At 40.9% G+C, this 18467-nt stretch overlaps 1 protein-coding gene across 1 annotated transcript; it reads right to left on the reverse strand.

The window, feature by feature from the left end:
• Positions 1-224: 224 nt before the first annotated feature.
• On the reverse strand, positions 225-17890 carry LOC120533254 (zinc finger protein 3-like). The gene is made up of 4 exons (XM_039760048.1): positions 17792-17890; positions 13607-14492; positions 8703-9169; positions 225-1360 (listed from the first exon to the last, which is right to left on the reverse strand). The coding sequence occupies exons 2-4, from the start codon at positions 14461-14463 to the stop codon at positions 459-461; spliced, it is 2226 nt and encodes a 741-aa protein (XP_039615982.1). The 5' UTR covers positions 14464-14492; positions 17792-17890; the 3' UTR covers positions 225-458.
• Positions 17891-18467: the final 577 nt, after the last annotated feature.

Here is an 18467-nt window from a genome sequence, read left to right on the forward strand (position 1 = left end):
GAAACCTGCAGTACTTCCGGGGCACGTGAAGAAGGTGTTTGACCTGGAGAAGGAATACTTCTGGGTCATGGACTTTAAAAGGACTCTGGGAAACCCCAGCAGATTGAGCCGGAGTTGGGTGGTAGACGGAGCTGCTGGGAGTGAAGGATTGTTGGTGATTATTGATTATTGTTATTGTATTGATTTATTGAAGAATTTGTGGATTGTGTGATGCTTGGTGCACTGTTTATTGAAGAAAATAATAAAAGAATCTTCCGGTGCTTTTACCAGTGTGTCTGGGACGTCTGTCTGGTGGGTTCCTCTAGTGCCTCTAGTGTGCACAATAGACATATTGAAAATGACAATGATAATCATTTCAGGTTTTCTTTTATGATTTGGGGATAGTCCTACAGTCCTAACTGTAGCTGAAATCAAGCATTAACCTGGACCTGGTTACCAATGGCCAGAAGCAGTTCATCTCACTTTTGTGTGCTCTTGAGGACCTTTCTCTTTCTCCTAAAGGTTTCAGTTGCAGTTTTATCTGGTGATGAAGGTAACTTCCGTGCGCCTTTTAAAATGTTTCTGGGTAGTCTTGGATTAACCTGCTCTAAGACTTCTCTCTTTACTTTCACTTGTATCTCCTTTACTTCTGTGCTTCCACCACGATTGCAAGTTTTTTTCTCTTTGTGAACTCTGGAGTGTCTCTTAAAATTGCTTCTGTATGCAAATTTTTTACCACATTCTAAACAACAATATGGCTTCTCCCCAGTGTGAACTTTAGTATGTCTCTGAAGATTGCCTCGGATAAAAAATTGCTTGCCACACTCTGAACAACAATACGGTCTCACACCGGTGTGAATTCTTTTATGGGTCTGGAGATGGCTCATTTGCGAGAATCTTTTGCCACATTCAGAACAGCAATAGGGCCGCTCTCCTGTATGAATTCTTTTGTGGTCTTGAAGATGGCTCATTTGTGTGAAGTGTTTGCCACATTCAGAACAGCAATATGGTTTCTCTCCAGTGTGAATCCTCTGATGCTTCTGAAGGCCGCTATAATACAAGAATTGTTTCCCACAATCAGAACAGCAATGTGGCTTCTGCTTTGTGTGACACCACTTACTACTTTTGGATTTAGATCTGAAAGTTTCCCTACTCTCCTGGCAGATAGTCAAAGCTGATGAATTTGTATTTTGCAACTGTTGTTGAGTGTTAACAGAGTCCATCCTTGTTAGTTGCCCAACATGAAAAGAGGCGGTTACCAAAATCTGTGATCCAGATGTCGAGGTCTTCTTACTTTCATCATATGCCATTTGTCTTGATTTGCACTGAAGAGAGGTCTGAGCAACTGAAGAGGACGACAGGCTGGTATTCTCTTGTAAATCTGCAGAAAAACATCAATGGCACATTTTGTGTGGTCATGACAATTTTATAAACAGAAACAACAAGAGATAACCATTTAGCTCAACACTGCTTATTCTTCCTCAGGTAAACCCAGTTCATATGAACAATCCCAGACATTGACATGATGCTGGATCACTGGTTAACACTATTATTTCACTGAACATTGACTACTGCAGTTTTTTATTTGTTGGTCTTCACTTAAAAATTACACAACATTCAAAATAGTGTGTGGTATAGCAGGTTCATGGCTCAGAAGAAAAGCCCAGTTTTTAAATAAGTAATCGCCGCACACATGGCTTAAATAGAGAGAGTGGTAGCATGTCCGGAATGTTCTCGGACACTACGTGATGTGGGCATTTTCTCGCTTAAGTACACAGTTGAGGAACCGTCTGTATCCGTAATTGATGACGGGAGCTGCTAATCGCCAAACCTGAGCCACATCCCCATTATATATAGCAGGAGTGTGAGTGCAGAGGGGAGAAGAAACATTATAGAAAAAAGAAAAGTGGACGGAGGTTATGGGAGAAGAATGCGGCAGGAAGCAGAAAGCTGGTGCACAAGCAAACGAAGGCCGGCACCTGGGGCAGTCGGTAGTGGTCGCTCCTGCTGAGTGTTAGTGGGGAGCAGGAGTGACCGGAAGGAGGATGGCTTTCCGTGGAACAATTAGGAGCCAGGAGGCTTGGGAGGTGAATGCCCCAGCGTGAACGCCCTGGTCACTGGAGAACCCAAGTCTCAGTCTGGGAAGAGCTGATTGAAACCAGGGATCGGGAAGCCTAGCAAGAAGAAAAGGTCAGCTGCAGGTAGGGCGACTCCCCTGGTGCAGGGCCCGGAAGAGAGAAGCAGGGGAGCAGCCAGAAGGCGGCACCGGGTTTTGATTTAAAAGGACTGCTTGTAGCCATTGTTTTTAAACCTTGTTTTAACTGGATTTATTTATGGGATTTTAACCTCACTATTTTTAATGGATTATTTATTTTAATGACGTTTGGAGCACTGCACTATTTATTCTGAACACTGTTTTGCTGTTTTTAATAAAATCACTGGCACATTTTTGCACTATACCCATGCTTCGTTGTGTTCTTACTGTCCAGCTCATCCAGTAACATTGCCAACAGTATTGGGTTCAAGAGCTCCCAAAAGGGAGATGGGAGCACTGAAGCAGAACCCGCATTGTCACACAGTGCTGCATGCGTTCTAACAAATATACAAAATAAAATCCACAGAACCCCAGATTTATCATCTCTTCACTAGTAACCTCTGAAAGACGGAATCCATGTGAAGGTTCTCCTCCTTGTCTATAAATGTGTTCTGTGGCTTCTCCTGTTTATCTCCAGAAGCTGCTCTCCTTAAATTCATCCAATAGCTAATTTAGGTCTAGAACTTCTCACTGCTTGTTTGTTACATGGATAAAGCTCTGCATGAAGGGTGACCAGGCTTTTTGTTCAATTGATCCACATTTATAAATTAGCCTTCTGACTTAAGAATTTTTACTAACTTTTAAGAAGATCTCAGAGTCAGTTCTTTTGATGTGTGCTTTTTCTATTTGCCTTTATCTTATATTGTCTTTTATAACACCTTACATCTATTTTTCACTGTATTTTTTTCTTTCTTTATTACATTTCTTTTCATTTTTGAATGTTACCTCAGCATGCTTTACATTAGATTCAGAAAGAATTCAGACACCCTTCGCTCTCCCCACACTTTGTGTTGTAGATTTAATTTTAAATGTATCAACTTGCCATTTTTTTGCCCATCAATCTACACTCAATAACACATAACAACAAAGTGGAAACATGTTTTCAGAAAGGTTAGCAAATGCACTAAATATCAAAAACTGAAATCTCTTATTCATGTAAATATTGCTCTGACACTTCAAATTGTGATCAGATGAATTCTGTTTACTTTAAATTCTCCTTGGGATGTGTCTGGAACTTGACTGGAGTTCGTCTGTGACAAAACAGAATTGAGTGGCCATTGTTCAGAAAGGTCCCACAGTTCACATTATATGTCAAGACCAAAACCAAGGAATTTTCTATAGACCTCCACGATGTAACTGTTGTGATGCATAGATTAGGGCAAGGGGGTGACACCAATTCTAAAGCTGTGCGTGTTTCCTGGAGTACAGAGGCCTCAATAATTATGAAATGGAAGAAGTACGGAACCATTAGGAATCTTCCAAGAGATGGTCATCCAGCAAAACAGAGTAATCAAGCAGGAAGGTCCTTGATCAGGAAGGTGAACAAGAACCCAATGGTCAAACTAACAGAGCTTCAGAAGTTTACGGCTGAGATATGAGGTGTTATCTGAAGGTGGACCATCTCAACAGTATTCCATCAATCAAGCATTTATGGTAGAGAGGTTAAAGAGAAGACACTCTTCAGTAACAGGCATATGATGGCATTTAAAGAACTCTGAGAGCATGAGGACAGTTATTCTCTGGTCTTATGACACAAAAATGAAACTCTTTGGGCAGAACTCCAAGTACTATATGTGGTGAAGACCAGGCACTGCTCATCACCTGCCTAATACAATCCCTACAGGGAAACATGGTGGTGACGGCATCATATGTGGGTGCTTCCTCAGTGGCAGGGACAACAGCTCACCTTTCAGCATAACAATGACTCAAGGAATACAACCAAGACAACCTCCCTGAGCAACTTTAGGACAAAGTTTTTTGGCCCTGCCAAAGCCCTGACGTAAACCCCATTGAACATCTGTGGAGAGACTTGAAGAAGGCAGTTTACAGACTCTTCCCATCTTGAGTTTGAGAGGAACTACCAGGAAGAATAAGATAAACCACCCAAATTCAGGTGTGCAAAGCTAGCACAGACATACCCAAGATGACTCAGATTTCTAATTGCTGCCAAAAAGGCTTCTACAAAGTACAGAATTAAGGGTCTGAATTCTTATATGAATGAATGAGAGATTTTAGCTTTTGATTTAATACATTTGAAGAACTTTCTAAAACAGGCTTTCATTTTGCCATTAAGGGCAATCAAGGGTACTAGCTAATGTATTGTGTTGTAGATTCAATTTTAAATGCAAAAAGTGAAGGGGACTGAATACTTTCTGAAACCACTATCAACAAAATCTATGATTATTACTAAAAAAAAAGGCAAAGCCCTTACTCACTCACTCCTCATCACTAATTCTCCAACTTCCTGTGTAGGTAGAAGGCTGAAATTTGACAGGCTCATTCCTTACAGCTTGCTTACAAAAGTTGGACAGGTTTCATTTAGAAATTCTACACGTAATGGTCATAACTGGAACCTATTTTTCTCCATATACTGTAATGGACTTTAGCTCGATGGTCATGGGGGGCGGAGCTGTGTGTCACATCATCACGCCTCCCACGTAATCACGTGACCTGACTGTGAACACAGTACGTAGAAAAGAAGGAAGAGCTCCCAAAGAGCGCTGAAGAAAAGCACATACAAGCTTATTCATAAGTGCAGCTACTGCGGAAACAAAGCACGGTGTAAACCGCAAGTTTAAATTTAGTTTATGGACACGCTCCCGCTGCCGTTTGTCATGCCTTCGTCGAATACTTTATTCGCGAGATACAAGTTTAATGAGAAGACACGAGGTATAAATGAGACTTTGGATCACTTTGTAACGGAGTTAAAATTGCTGTAGCGAGAAACTTTTAAGTGCCGGGTCTTAGCTAACATTAAATAAAGCCGTGGACATCGCAAGATCACACAAGAGACAGCTCACGTGAACTGACTGAACGCAGTATGAGTGATCACTTCCATGCATCAAACCTGTTCAAAAAACGCATTACACAATTGACAAGGTGGGAAAAGAATAGGCTCCAAGCTGAGCTCCACAGCTAACGCGGTCTTGCGGAAGCAACTTCGTCACGCTGCCACCAAATACTCACAGAAAAATCCACAAGTTAATACACACGCTGTCTCTAGAGTTTCTCCACACTCAATGTATTCCTCACATCCCCGTTACACCCTCTGATCTCCCATTTCAATTCAGATGCCTCCAATTTCCAGTAAGGCTCTGCGTCGCGATGACAAGTAATAAGTCTCAGGGACAGACCCTACAAAAGGTTGCCATTGATTTCAGGCAAGATTGCTTTTCTCCTTGACAAAACTATACGTTGCATTCTCAAGAGTGAGCTCGCACAGCTTTGTCATATTACAACCAGAGTGCTGAACAGACAACGTGATATATAAAGAGAAACTATAACAATCGTAATAAACGAACAATAAAACAGCAGAGAACACATGGATTAAATAAAAAGGCAGCTTCCTTGGCAAAGCAAGGAAAAAGGATTGCCTTATATGTCGTTCGTTTATAAAACAGCGGAGAAGCTGTGTAAAGGCTGCTTCACAAAAAAACAGCGGAGCGCCTTATATGAGCAGGCAGTCAGCTAAAGAAGGGATGGCAATTAATAAGTCTCAGGGACAGACCCTACAAAAGGTTGCCATTGATTTGAGGCAACATTGCTTTTCTCCTGAACAACTATACATTGCATTCTCAAAAGTAAACTCAGTGCACAGCTTGGTCATATTACAACCAGAGTGCTGAACTGACCACGTGGTATACAAAGAGATCCTTAACAGATAGTTATTGGTATATTTTTTCCCTCAGTTTAAAAAGGTTTTCTTTTCTTCTTAACAAATTTAAAAGCAGTTCTTCGTCGTGTGTCTGTGTTTATATATAATGTGTGTGTGTGTGATGTGTATATATTTATCTGTATGTATGTATGTGTATAAATACAGTACAGGCCAAAAGTTTGGACACACCTCCTCATTCAATGCGTTTTCTTTATTTTCATGACCATTTACATTGGTAGATTCTCACTGAAGGCATCAAAACTATGAATGAACACATGTGGAGTTATGTACTTAACAAAAAAAGGTGAAATAACTGAAAACATGTTTTATATTCTAGTTTCTTCAAAATAGCCACCCTTTGCTCTGATTACTGCTTTGCACATTCTTGGCATTCTCTCGATGAGCTTCAACAGGTAGTCACAAAGAAAAAGGCGTAACTAGACATATGGATGGTCGAAACGGGGATAATAAGGTCTGTCTATTTTAGAAAAAAAGTTAGAGGTACACAATGTTACAAGTAGTGTAATTTACTGTTATGTGTATTTGTTTGAAGTTCTTCCAGTAAAGGTTTTCCAAGAACCTTTTTCATTAGCCATTTAGTTGTTTGTGTGTTGATACATGATATTTAGATTTTTGAAATCAAAAATGTGAAAATGTGCATGACAATGCCAGTATTATTTGTACAATATATTGCAATCCATGCACAAGGAAATTAATAGCAAGGAAATCCGGCTGAGAGACTACTCACACTGCAATACATTTGCATGTCACTGCAGACAACACGTGGGTGTTATTCAGATTACTGCTCCTGCAAGACATAGCATAATGATGACTATGATGAAGCCAATCACCCACCACCGAAACTGTACAAACTGTGGTAAGTGTATCAGGTGATTATCATAAACATGCAAAAGGCGCATATTCCTGATCTTCATCTAATTATTGCCAAACGTCTCATGTGTTACAAAAGGAAGGCTATTGTGAATATGGTACATCACATCCAAAATGGCCATGATTCTGTAATCAAGTTCTACATGCTGTGCAAAGCAAATTCTTAGCACATTTACAACTCGAAACTTTACACCAGTAGAGGGACCAAGTAGGACGGCATGTACAGTCAATAGAGCACTGCTATCTCATCTGTGCTGTCAGTAGTAGACACTTTCCTTGACCGAGGTTACTGTATAACAATGGACACTTTCTACACCTCACCTGAACTGCATGAGATTTTAATACAAAGGAAAACCAATACATACGGCACTGAATGATTGAACACCATGATATTCCTGACAACTTCATATGCGCAATACATGGCAAAAAAGGCAAAAATGATTGTCTGAAGTGAAAGCACAAGAAAAATGTTTGCCTTCTAAGCACTCTTTATAATGCAGCAACTGTCAATTTTAGTGTTATGGGAAATGTGGAAGTCACTAAGCCTTGCACTGTGGTAGACCACAATAACACAAGAGGTATGTTGATCAGGCGGGTCAGACACTGACATTCTACACTTTTGTGAACATGCATCAGAAAAAAATATTACAAAAAAAAGAAACATTTCAATATCCGCTTGTGCATTGGCTATGTTTGCTAGTGACTGTTTCAAAGCATCGTACAAACCACAAATGCTAAATGAGTACAGCAGTGGACACTAGACAGACCTGTCCTACTTTCATTGTGTTGATATTTTGGTATTTACAGATATTTGTTGCAAATAATTACATTTTTGCTGTTGAAAGTACAGAAATTTACAGTTTTCAGCTCATTTTTCCAGGGGTAAATGTACTGCCAAGGAGGCTACGGAAATGAATGTATAACACATCCATGGGTTGACAGCGGACACTTAGCCAAAAAAAAAGGAGTGAAACCGAATAAGATTTCATAAAACAACCCAAGTCAGTTTCCAGAACCTTTTATTGATTTGAACGCAAGAGTATAGTTCATGTTGCTTCTCGCCTATAATTTAATAAAGCTTAGTCAATTTTCTCCTAGAGTTCAGTTTAAACACAGGACATCACGTACCAACCAAGTCCTCCACTCCTGCTGCGCACCTAAGCAGCTCTACTGAAAAACAAACAACTGACTGCTGAATTCTACAGTTGCACATTGTGGTCTACAGCACCTGCACATGTAAGGACATCTTATTCATACAAGATTATTAAACATATTAAGCACAATTATAAAATAATAAGAAGTTGTATACTCTATCAAAAAATATGTTTGGCAATTTGGCACAATAAAAATTAGTTTGTGGGAATTACTAAATTTGTTACATCTTGCCTGAAGAAGGGGCCCCAAGTTTGCCTTGAAAGCCTGCATATTGTAATCATTTTACTTAGCCAGTAAAATGGGTAATTTTGCTTGACTTCTCACTAAATTTGTGCAGGATATCCATAAACCCCATATCAAAACGTCAAATCCTGTAAATGTTACACAATTAAGAAAACTTAAACCAGCAATACATTTGAAGACTACTTCCATAACAAATAAGAATCATCATGGGTTTCTGACAGGAGAGTGCCGCCAAACCAAGCTGGTGGGCTTCTTAACAAGCAACTGAAATAGCCGACAGAAGGAAAGCAAATGACAGAATTTACTTGGACTTTCAAAGAGCCTTTGAAACTACCTTGGATGTTGGTGGCTTCTAATATACTAAACTGGAGTTTCAGATAATTAATGGAACAAAAACAACAATAACCAAGGCTTCAACTTCAAGTATATAAAACCTTAACTTACAGGCACTTTTTTTTCACTTACTTTCGTCAGAATGATTTGTTGAGGACACTTGATTTCCTGATGCTGCCTTTGAGGTCTTCTCAGTCCGCCTCCTGACAGACAGTGCACTCTCAGATTTCCCATTGACTGCCTGCTCCTGAGAACAACCCTGTTCAAACCGAGAGGAGACTAGCCTGGTCACTGCACCATCCTGACATCCGTACTTAAGGATGGACTCAAGTTCGTCTTTCTTCACACCATATATAATTTGATCTTTCTTCATGCTCATACTGAAAATCTTCTCATCTTTTTCTTCTTTAATGCCTACTGACCCCAGTTCACTATGCTCATCAGTAATGCAGAGACGCTCCGGTTTAGGTTGGACAGATTCCCATTCACCGACTTCTTTCTTAATATTTACCGCCTTTTTCTGCACAACGTTCATGTCTGCCTGACACATCTCCTCTGTCAAATCCATCCAGGAAAAAGCAGGTGTTTCTTCTTCATCTCTGGGTGGAAACAAAAACGGAAAAAGTAAATTAATCGAAATCAGCACATCACTACCTCCAATCAATCCACTGGCTCCTTGTAGCACCCCACATCCAATTCAAGTCATTGCTGGTTGCCTACTGAGCAGTGGTTCAGCGCCTGCTTAGCGGGCAGCAGCCTATACTGATGCTGCAATGTCTGCATATGATCAGACAAAATATGCAGGCACAGTTTCACCTCCTTGGGAGGATCAGAAGCAGTATGTAATAATGTTACCACATGCCCCTCCTAGAAGCTGGCCTCGCTAATCTGGACACCTATTCCCATCTTTTTTGCAGATATCATCTTCCACCACTAGGCCCTGCTTTTGTTCATGCTGTAGCAGGATCCTGAGGACTTTATTCTGGGTCCATTCAAACTACAATATTACAGCATAAGGTTGTAGGTGCCAGAAGAACCGCCACTTGCATGCCACCCAGGAAAGAAAATGAGCAAGTGGCAGTTCGGTACCACTGCATTTCACCAGAAATAATAATAATTTGAGCAGTGAGAAAAGTGTTATATAAATGTAAAAAATATTATTATTATTATTACTACTACTACTAGGGGGCTTTACCCCCGGAGCGCCCTATTCGCCAGCCACTTCACGTCTCTGCTGCTTGCATTGTGAAAGGTGGGGGGTGGGGGAAGAGTTATGTGGGAGGGCTAAACGCACACTAAGGAGATGTGGACAGATCAGCTGCTGCTGCGTGTTCTGCTTGTTATGCTGTGCGTTAATCATTTAAAAGCCTGAACAGCAACTGTCCTTTTGTCTCACTGCCTTGTCTCGCAGGATGTTAGAGTCTCCAAAAAAATCACATATTTTTTTTTATAATAGAGAGACAAGTGGTGGTTTGATACCCGGGCACAAACACAGCTAAGGCTGTACTTAAAAGAAGTGGTGAGGCCGTCGTCTGCTGTTATGCACCTAAAATCTGGAATAGCTTACCGACAGAAATTCGCCAGGCTAATACGGTGGAGCATTTTAATAAAACTGCTAAAAACTCATTATTTTAACATAGCTTTCTCATAGCTTCATTTTAGTTTAATTGTGATATTCTGAATATGCATTTAATTATCATTCTTGGTGGCTCCGAAATCCACACTAACCCCTACTGTCTCTGCTGTTCTTTTTCTGGTTTCTATGGTGGTGATCTGTGCCCCCACCACCTGATCAAATGCACTGTGATGTTCCTACATTGATGGATTGAAGGCTAGAGGTCTACATGACCATTGTCATCAAATTCTTTCATGTGAACCCTGTAAACCAGGACTATTCAATTGGCAGCCCGTGGGCCACATGAGGCCCAGAATCAACCTCCAAGTGGCCCAGCACGTGGCTCTGCCCATAGATAATAAATTAATATATATTATTCATAAATTGTTATTTAATATAAATATATATATATTATATTAATATAAATATATAGTATATTAATATAAATATAAAGTATTTATTATGTCTATGGTCCCCAAAACGCGCGCATTCCTACGTAAATTACGTAGCCTGCAACACGCAAACAATGCAGAGCGTGCGGTAGTAGCTTAGATTACTATCAATATGTCTTTCTCAACACTGAAACGTAAAATTGCCAGTGAAAACCGTAAGTTTAACCCTGCCTGGACTGACAAATACTTGTTTATTTTACCGCCACATCCAAACGCCAAACCGATGTGTTTAATTTGTAATGAGTGCGTTGGAGTATTTAAAGATTACAATGTGCGGAGGCATCATGTTGAGAAACACCACACTTTTCGCACCAATTTTCCAGAGGGATCTCAAGAGAGGGCTGCAAAAGAGTTTGATTGCATCTTACAACCGGAGCAGTACTACCATGGTGCAGTCATTCACAGCCCAAGAGAGAGCTACTGCAGCATCCCTTCATGTTTCCTGGATACTGGCAAAAAAGAAAAGGCCATTCACAGACTCTGAAACCGTGAAGGACTGTATGCTGGCTGTCGTGGATGAGGTGATAAATGACGATAAAATTAAAATGAGCGTGGTATCTGCTATAAAAAACGTACCCCTGTCAGATACTTCAAACATTCGTAGGGTTGAAATTCTTGCTGCAGATGTGTATGAAACGCTTTTAGGAGACCTGATACTATGTCTATAGCATTAGATGAGTCCACAGACAAAACTGATACTGCTCAGTTGTGCATATATGTCCGTTTTTTTGATGGCAAATGCTTCCGAGAGGGGCTGCTCGGCCTACTGCCGTTAGAAGGACACACAACTGGCGATATAGTCTTTGGGAAAATTTCTGCCTTTTTTAAAGACAGTGGTCTGGATGTGAAGCGTGTGTGCATGCTTGTGACAGATGGGGCTCCGTCCATGACAGGGAAAGTGAATGGTTTGGCAGCACGTTGGTCCGCTGTTGCACCTCAGTTGATCTCCTTACACTGCATTGTGCATCAGGCGGTGTTGTGCACAAAACTAAGCAGGACGCTCAAAACGACATTGGACAGCATTATGGCTATAATTAATTTTATTCGCTCCACATCAAGCCTCCAACACCGCTTATTCCGCATGCTGCTGTCAGAAATGTCTGCTGAGCACCACAACCTTCTTTTGCATACATGACGTGGCTGTCCAAAGGCAAAGCACTGGAGCGTTTCTGCGGTCTCAGAGAAGAGATCATAACTTACCTCCGCAGCAGCAAGCAAAAAAGGCAGAAACGCACTTGAGTCGCATACTGGACGACAACTTCACGGCCGATGCCTGCTTTCTGAGCGACATATTCAAACACCTGAACGATCTCAATTTGGGACTACAAGGCAGAGACAAAACTGTCATCATCCTTGTGGAACAGATGCGCGCATTCCAAGTTAAACTGGACCTTTTCGCAAATGATTTGAGCACAGGCCAAATGCTGCATTTTCCGACACTCCGCAAATGCATCTCATCCCCCGCACAAATCACGGATGTGATGACAGATTTCATTGCGATGTTGAAAAATAACTTTGCTGGTCGATTGGATGGACTTGATCTGCCCACAGAGTTGGCCGTTTTTGTCAGAGACCCATTCACTGTTGCAATAGAAGGGGACTTATCCGCCAGAGCTAAGAAACTGGTCCCTTCCATTGACGAGGGGAAATTCACACTCGAACTTGTTGGCATGCAGTCATCTGTAACCATGGCACTGAAGCTTTCCACTAACAGGCCTGCAATGTTTTGGACTGATGTCAAGGCACATCAGTTCTCTAACATTAAGTAGCGATCGTCATGCTCATTATGTTTGGATCAACATATACATGCGAGTCAAGTTTTTCACACATGAACTCCATAAAAAGCAACTCTCGTTGCTCCCTGACTGACCATACTCTCCACCAATGCCTTCGAATTGCATTGACAACTTGACAAATTACGAGCCTAAAGTCACTGCTCGTTCAAAACAAAAAAATGTCACTTCTCCCACTAAGTCAGCAGGGTAACTGTAGCCTACAATACATCAATATAATGTGGGATGCATAACAGAGGCATGCCTAAACACAGATGGTGATTTAAAATATGTTCCCTCAGTGTTGTTATAGATGTGAATACTATGCACTTTTTATTTTATGCACTTTGAGATGTTCCTGGGTCAAATGTGTGCAAGTTGTTTATTTTGTTTCAAAAGGAAACAATGTTATTTCTAATAGCCTACTACTGTGCACTATTTTGTTTTATGCACTTTGTGATCAGATAGGTCAGATATGTAGCCTAGGTCAGTTTTTTTTTCTTTTGTAAGTGGAAAAAATAGGGGCTACCTCAGATTCTGTTAATTCAGCTCTTTTTGTACGCACCTTTTGCTCTGCAAACTGACCAAAGTTAAAAGAGAAACAACGAATAAACCTTATGTTTTTCAATAAATTTGTTTGTGTTGGTTTTAAAATTTGTCATTAGGAGCTGCTTTGCCGCTAAAATGACTGGCCCAGCTAACCTTCTTGGTTTGACAATCTGGCCCAACTGAATTTGTAATTGAATAGCCCTGCTGTAAACCATGAGGACTGATTGAGGTCATTTATATTAGGTGGAATGCCTAGTGGGGCTGGGTGGTCTTGTGGCCTGGAACCCCTGCAGACTGTTTTTTGTTCCTCCAGCAGAGTTTTTTGTTTTTTCTGTCCTCCCTGGCCATCAGACCTTACTTTTATTCTATGTTAATTAGTATTGTCTAATTTTATTTTAAAATTGTCTGTTTTCTCTTTCTTTATCCTGTTAAGCACTTTGAGCTACATCATTTGTATGAAAATGTGCTATAGAAATAAATATTATTGTTGTTGGTCCACCGTGCATCAAATTGCTGCAACAAGATGCATCAGTGAGCCACAATTGTTATGTTGCTATTGGAATCCATCAGAGCTAGGACTTTATCTCCATTGATTTCTGGTGAGCCTGTAAAATAAAGAGAGAGTTAAGCGCTACTGCATCACAATACCTGTGACTGTGAATCCATCCACAGTCCATCGGTTCGTCTAGCCGGGGACAATTGGGCACAATATGGTCAATCTCACCGCATTTGTAACAACGGAGGGGCAGTGATGATTGTTCCTTTCTCCTGGCACTCAATTCTGCTTCCTTTATCTCGTGTTCACTTCTCTGTGGCTGTGATGATCTGGTCTGTCTTTTTCCTTCTGGGAGTTCTGTTTGAAGAGCAGTTTGATACCTTTCAAGTATTTTCACTAGACCCACCATATTAGCCCAGTAATGTCTTTGTACAATTCTGGCAAGGTCTTCAGGCAGCGCATGCACAAGGTAGTCACATGAAATCATCTCTACAACTTTCTCAACCGTGTTTTCACCCAGTCTTAGCCATCGGGCCAACTTGTCCCAGAGTTCAAAGGCTTGGGAGCGTGCAGGCTTCTCTGGATCAAAGCACCAGGCCCTACATTTCTGTGCTTGACAATCTGGACTTCGCCCATGCCTTGTGAGAATTTCTTTTTTCAGTATGTTATAATCCCTAATGGTACACTGCTCTAAATCATAGTAGGCCTGTTGCAGTTCGCATGTTATGAAGGGGGCAAGGATCTGCGCCCATTCTTCTCGCGGCCAATTATGCCGTGTGGCAGTACGTTCAAATCTAAGCAAGTAAACTTCTATGTTATCTTGGGGCTGTAAAGGTGTAAGTACCTGCGACGGGCCCACAGCTCTTTCAGTTTGCAAGTCTTCTCTTGCATTTTTTCGGGCTTCATCATCTGCAAAATTAATTTGTTGAGTGGCTACCTGAACTTCAAGTTGTTGCCGCTTCTCTCCCTTATTCCAAAAGACTTTGGTAAGGCCCACTGGTTCAGTCATCTTCCCCAGAAATCCTGCCAACTATGCCACTGTAAAATAAATAAGAGAGAGTCAACCCAAAGAGTTGTGTACCAGACGGTTTATCGTGGGTAATGGTGGAATTAAAAAAAAATGTTGAAAATAAACAGCACACGATGGTGCACAACAACAGTGCCTGCTCCTGGCAAAGAAAAGAGTGATGGTGCAATGGTGACGGACAGGTTGACTGACGAGATTAGACAGGAGTCCCCATGGACTATGATGTTTGCTGATGACATTGTGATCTGTAGCAATAGTAGGGAGCAGGTTAAGGAGACCCTGGAGAGGTGGAGATATGCTCTAGAGAGGAGAGGAATGAAGGTCAGTAGGAACAAGACAGAATACATGTGTGTAAATGAGAATGTGGTCGGTGCAATGGTGAAGGTGCAGGGAGTAGAGTTGGTGAAGGTGGAGGAGCTTAAATACGTGGGATCAACAGTACAGAGTAATGGGGATTGAGGAAGAGAGGTGAAAAAGAGTGCAGGCAGGGTGGAACGGGTGGAGAAGAGTTTCAGGAGTGATTTGTGACAGACGGATATCAGCAAGAGTGAAAGATCTACAGGACGGTAGTGAGAATAGCTATGTTACATGGGTTGGAGACAGTGGTACTGACCAGAAAGCAGGAGACAGAGCTGGAAGTAGCTGGAGTTAAAGATGCTAAGATTTGCACTGGGCATGACGAGGATGGACATAATTAGAAATGAGTACATTAGGGGGTCAGCTCAGGTTGGACAGTTGGGAGACAAAGTCAGAGAGGCGAGATTGCGTTGGTTTGGACATGTGCAGAGGAGAGATGCTGAGCAAATTGGGAAAAGAATGCTAAGGATAGAGCTACCAGGCAAGAGGAAAAGAGGAAGGTGTTTTGATTTGGGAAAATGGTTCAAGGGATTAGAACATAAGTAGGCAAAGAATCAGAGAGAAGAGGTCCAATACTTCTAATTTAATTACTTAATCAATTATAATAATCAAACACATATATAATGCAATATGATGCAGACATACAAAACAAAACAACACTTACAGACATAATATGATGCAGACATACAAAACAAAACAACACTTACAGACATATAAAAAGACACAGAGCCATCATCCCAGACCAGTAGACTGAGGGGGCCCGCTTGTCAGTCTTGTCATAGGACCAACTCATTTTGCCTTTCATCAGATACCGGGCGGTTGCGCCTTTCCCCACGGTTGAGCCTCCAAAGAAACTGAGGGCGGAACCTTCCCTTATATACTAATTAGGTGTCCTTGCCCAAAAGCGGCTTACGTGGAAGCAGTGTATGTAGAAGTGATCAGTTTCTCACACCCCCCTCCTTCCACGGGACACGGCGCTATGTTTTTTCTTCTACTCGGCCTTGAGACTAGTGCCTGATACCAGAAGACACAGTAATATGCTTACATGTGAAAAAAGCTTCTCGAAGTGAAAAACAACTCCTTACATAGCCTTGGCTGTATCTTTAGAACATTTCCCGGCTGTTTTTCCCAAAACATTAGTAATGCAGCTGGGTTTCGTGCTGAGCGACCAACGCCCATCTACTCTCTTTATTTCACCTTACTTTATACAGAGAAAAATCCTTTCATTACAGAAGGTCTAAGAGGTTTATGGATGTGGTGAAAGAGGACATGCAGGTGATGGGTGTAACAGAACAAGATGGAGAGGACAGAAAGATATGGAAGAAGATGATCCGCTGTGGCAACCACCAATGGGAGCAGCTGAAAGAAGAAGAAGAAATCAACACCTAGCCTAATTAAGTGAGCTGTTATTTTCCAGGTTATGTGTTTTGGGGTCAAGGAAGAAATTACAAAAGTACGACTTTTAATACATTTTAAGAAAAACTGTATGTATATAATATGTTTTTTTTTTTTTTTAATTCATGTTCATTCCGATTTCCAATCTGCCTTTGTATTATTGATTAATTAGTGAATCTGACACTGAAGCAGTTCCAGAATTTCATCAGTGTTGTTTGCAGAAAGTAGACTAAAGAGAAAAAGGGAAAAAAATAACAGGAAAACAACAATAAAGAGTTAAGTATTTAAAGCTACAGCAAAAAATAGAAATATTTGTAAATGTCTTATAGTGTAAAAATAATACTGCTGTGCTTTTCTGAATGCAAAATAAGACATGAGAAAAAAAGACCAGCTAACTAAATGAGATCAATTATCATTACTTATTATGAATTAGGTTAGAAAAAAACACTGCATCCGCAGAGAATCCTCAGGACGGAGTTTGGGAACCACTGCTCTACACTGACACAGTACGAGGGGATGTTAACATTTGTACAACTGAGCCCCGTGTTGAACTTTACTTACACCCTATTTTTTTTTTTTTTTTGCAAGAAAGGCATTGTTGTCCATACAGCTCTAGACTGGATATGTTAGTTGCAGAACAAACAGGTGCAGCATAAACTTCAGTTATACACTGGGGGCCACATCTGTGGTCACAGTGAAAAAAAAAAATCTGGCTTGTTGCATGCATAATTTTTATTAGATTCCTTGATTTCAGCTAAACACCTTTGTAAAATAATAAAACCATTCCATTCTATTAACTAAATCAACTGTATTTTTTAGTTCCTAATTATCCTGTAAACGCCAGAAGTGACTCTACTCCACTGGGCACTTGAGCAAGGAGTTTAAATAAATAGAAACCTTACACTGATCCAGTGTGGTGCTGATATGTCACCCGTTGCATGGCTGCACTCGGGTCCCATTCCGGGTGGTTTGTCATGTGCAGGGTGCAGCAACGCGCCGTAATCAGTGCATGCTTCCATACTAATTGTTCCGGATAACATCCACAAAAATCGTCTTTCTCCGCTCAAGCAGTGCAGGTCCACAACCACTGCCCAGCACCTTGTACTGGATTACAGGGACTTTAAAGTGGTATATTATGTTCCAAACAAGTGTAGAACCACATCATTGTATAATACAGCTATATCTCAATTTCCTCTTTACTATGGCTCCCCCATCTCCATTAGGTGGGAGAAAGAAAGCCAGGAATTATCGTGACCTGTTGTGTATGTGAAGAACCGCTGCCTCTTGTGAGACTGAAGCGTGCGGCAATCCGCACGGACACAGACAGTGGGAATAGTACAAATACACACTGCGAAACTGTGTATTCGGAGCGACGGCGTTATGTCTCAGTCCTCTACAGGAGATAATACGAGTACAAACGGTACCCACCAGACGCTTCTGTGGAGTAAGAACGAGGGCAGATAATTGTGAACGTAGCTTTGTATAATGTCAATCTGAACGGATAGTAGGGACAACTTCTACAGCCACAAAGTGCTCAATCCAAACTCGACCCACTTACCTCTATACCTGTCCGTGAAGCTACTACAGTATGTTTAAAGCCGCCTACACTCCCTGCTTACTACACAAGTAAATACTCCACTCCACTCCACGGCACGAGAACAATAATATGATGTCACAAGGCGCTTCGCGGCTGCAGTTTCCGTCGCGTTTGATGACGTCACGCACCTTTTAAATGTTCGCGCAATTGCTCGATTCACCTTACCAGCGTGGGCTCAAATGTGAACATTGGGGTACGGCGTGTTGCAAGAAGGTTGACTGTTCACGGCGATTAATAATAATAACAATTATAATAAATAATAATACATTTAATTTTTATAGCGCCTCTCTCATGCCCAAGGCATTTATGGATTGTGTGTAATGCAGTGCGTGCTCTTTATTTAAAGACAATCATATCACCGAAAAACTCAGGAGTAAATGATTCGCGATTAAGCTTTTTATTATACTGGTAAGTTCAATTATATAAAGTTTGCTCTATTCAAAGAACTCCACAGGAAAAGAAGAATTGAAAAGAACATGGTAAAATAAAGTTAACGTTTAAAGATATGGCCAAAGTGCAAATTTCTGAATTTTGTTTTCATGTAAATATACTAGCACATACTTCGGAATACAAAATAAGAGAATAAAAAGACTAAATGAACAATTAGATTATTTAGAAGTAAAACTGATCAATTTAT

The sequence above is a fragment of the Polypterus senegalus genome, chromosome 8 (assembly GCF_016835505.1).
Source record: "Polypterus senegalus isolate Bchr_013 chromosome 8, ASM1683550v1, whole genome shotgun sequence".
NCBI classification, from domain to species: domain Eukaryota; kingdom Metazoa; phylum Chordata; class Cladistia; order Polypteriformes; family Polypteridae; genus Polypterus; species Polypterus senegalus.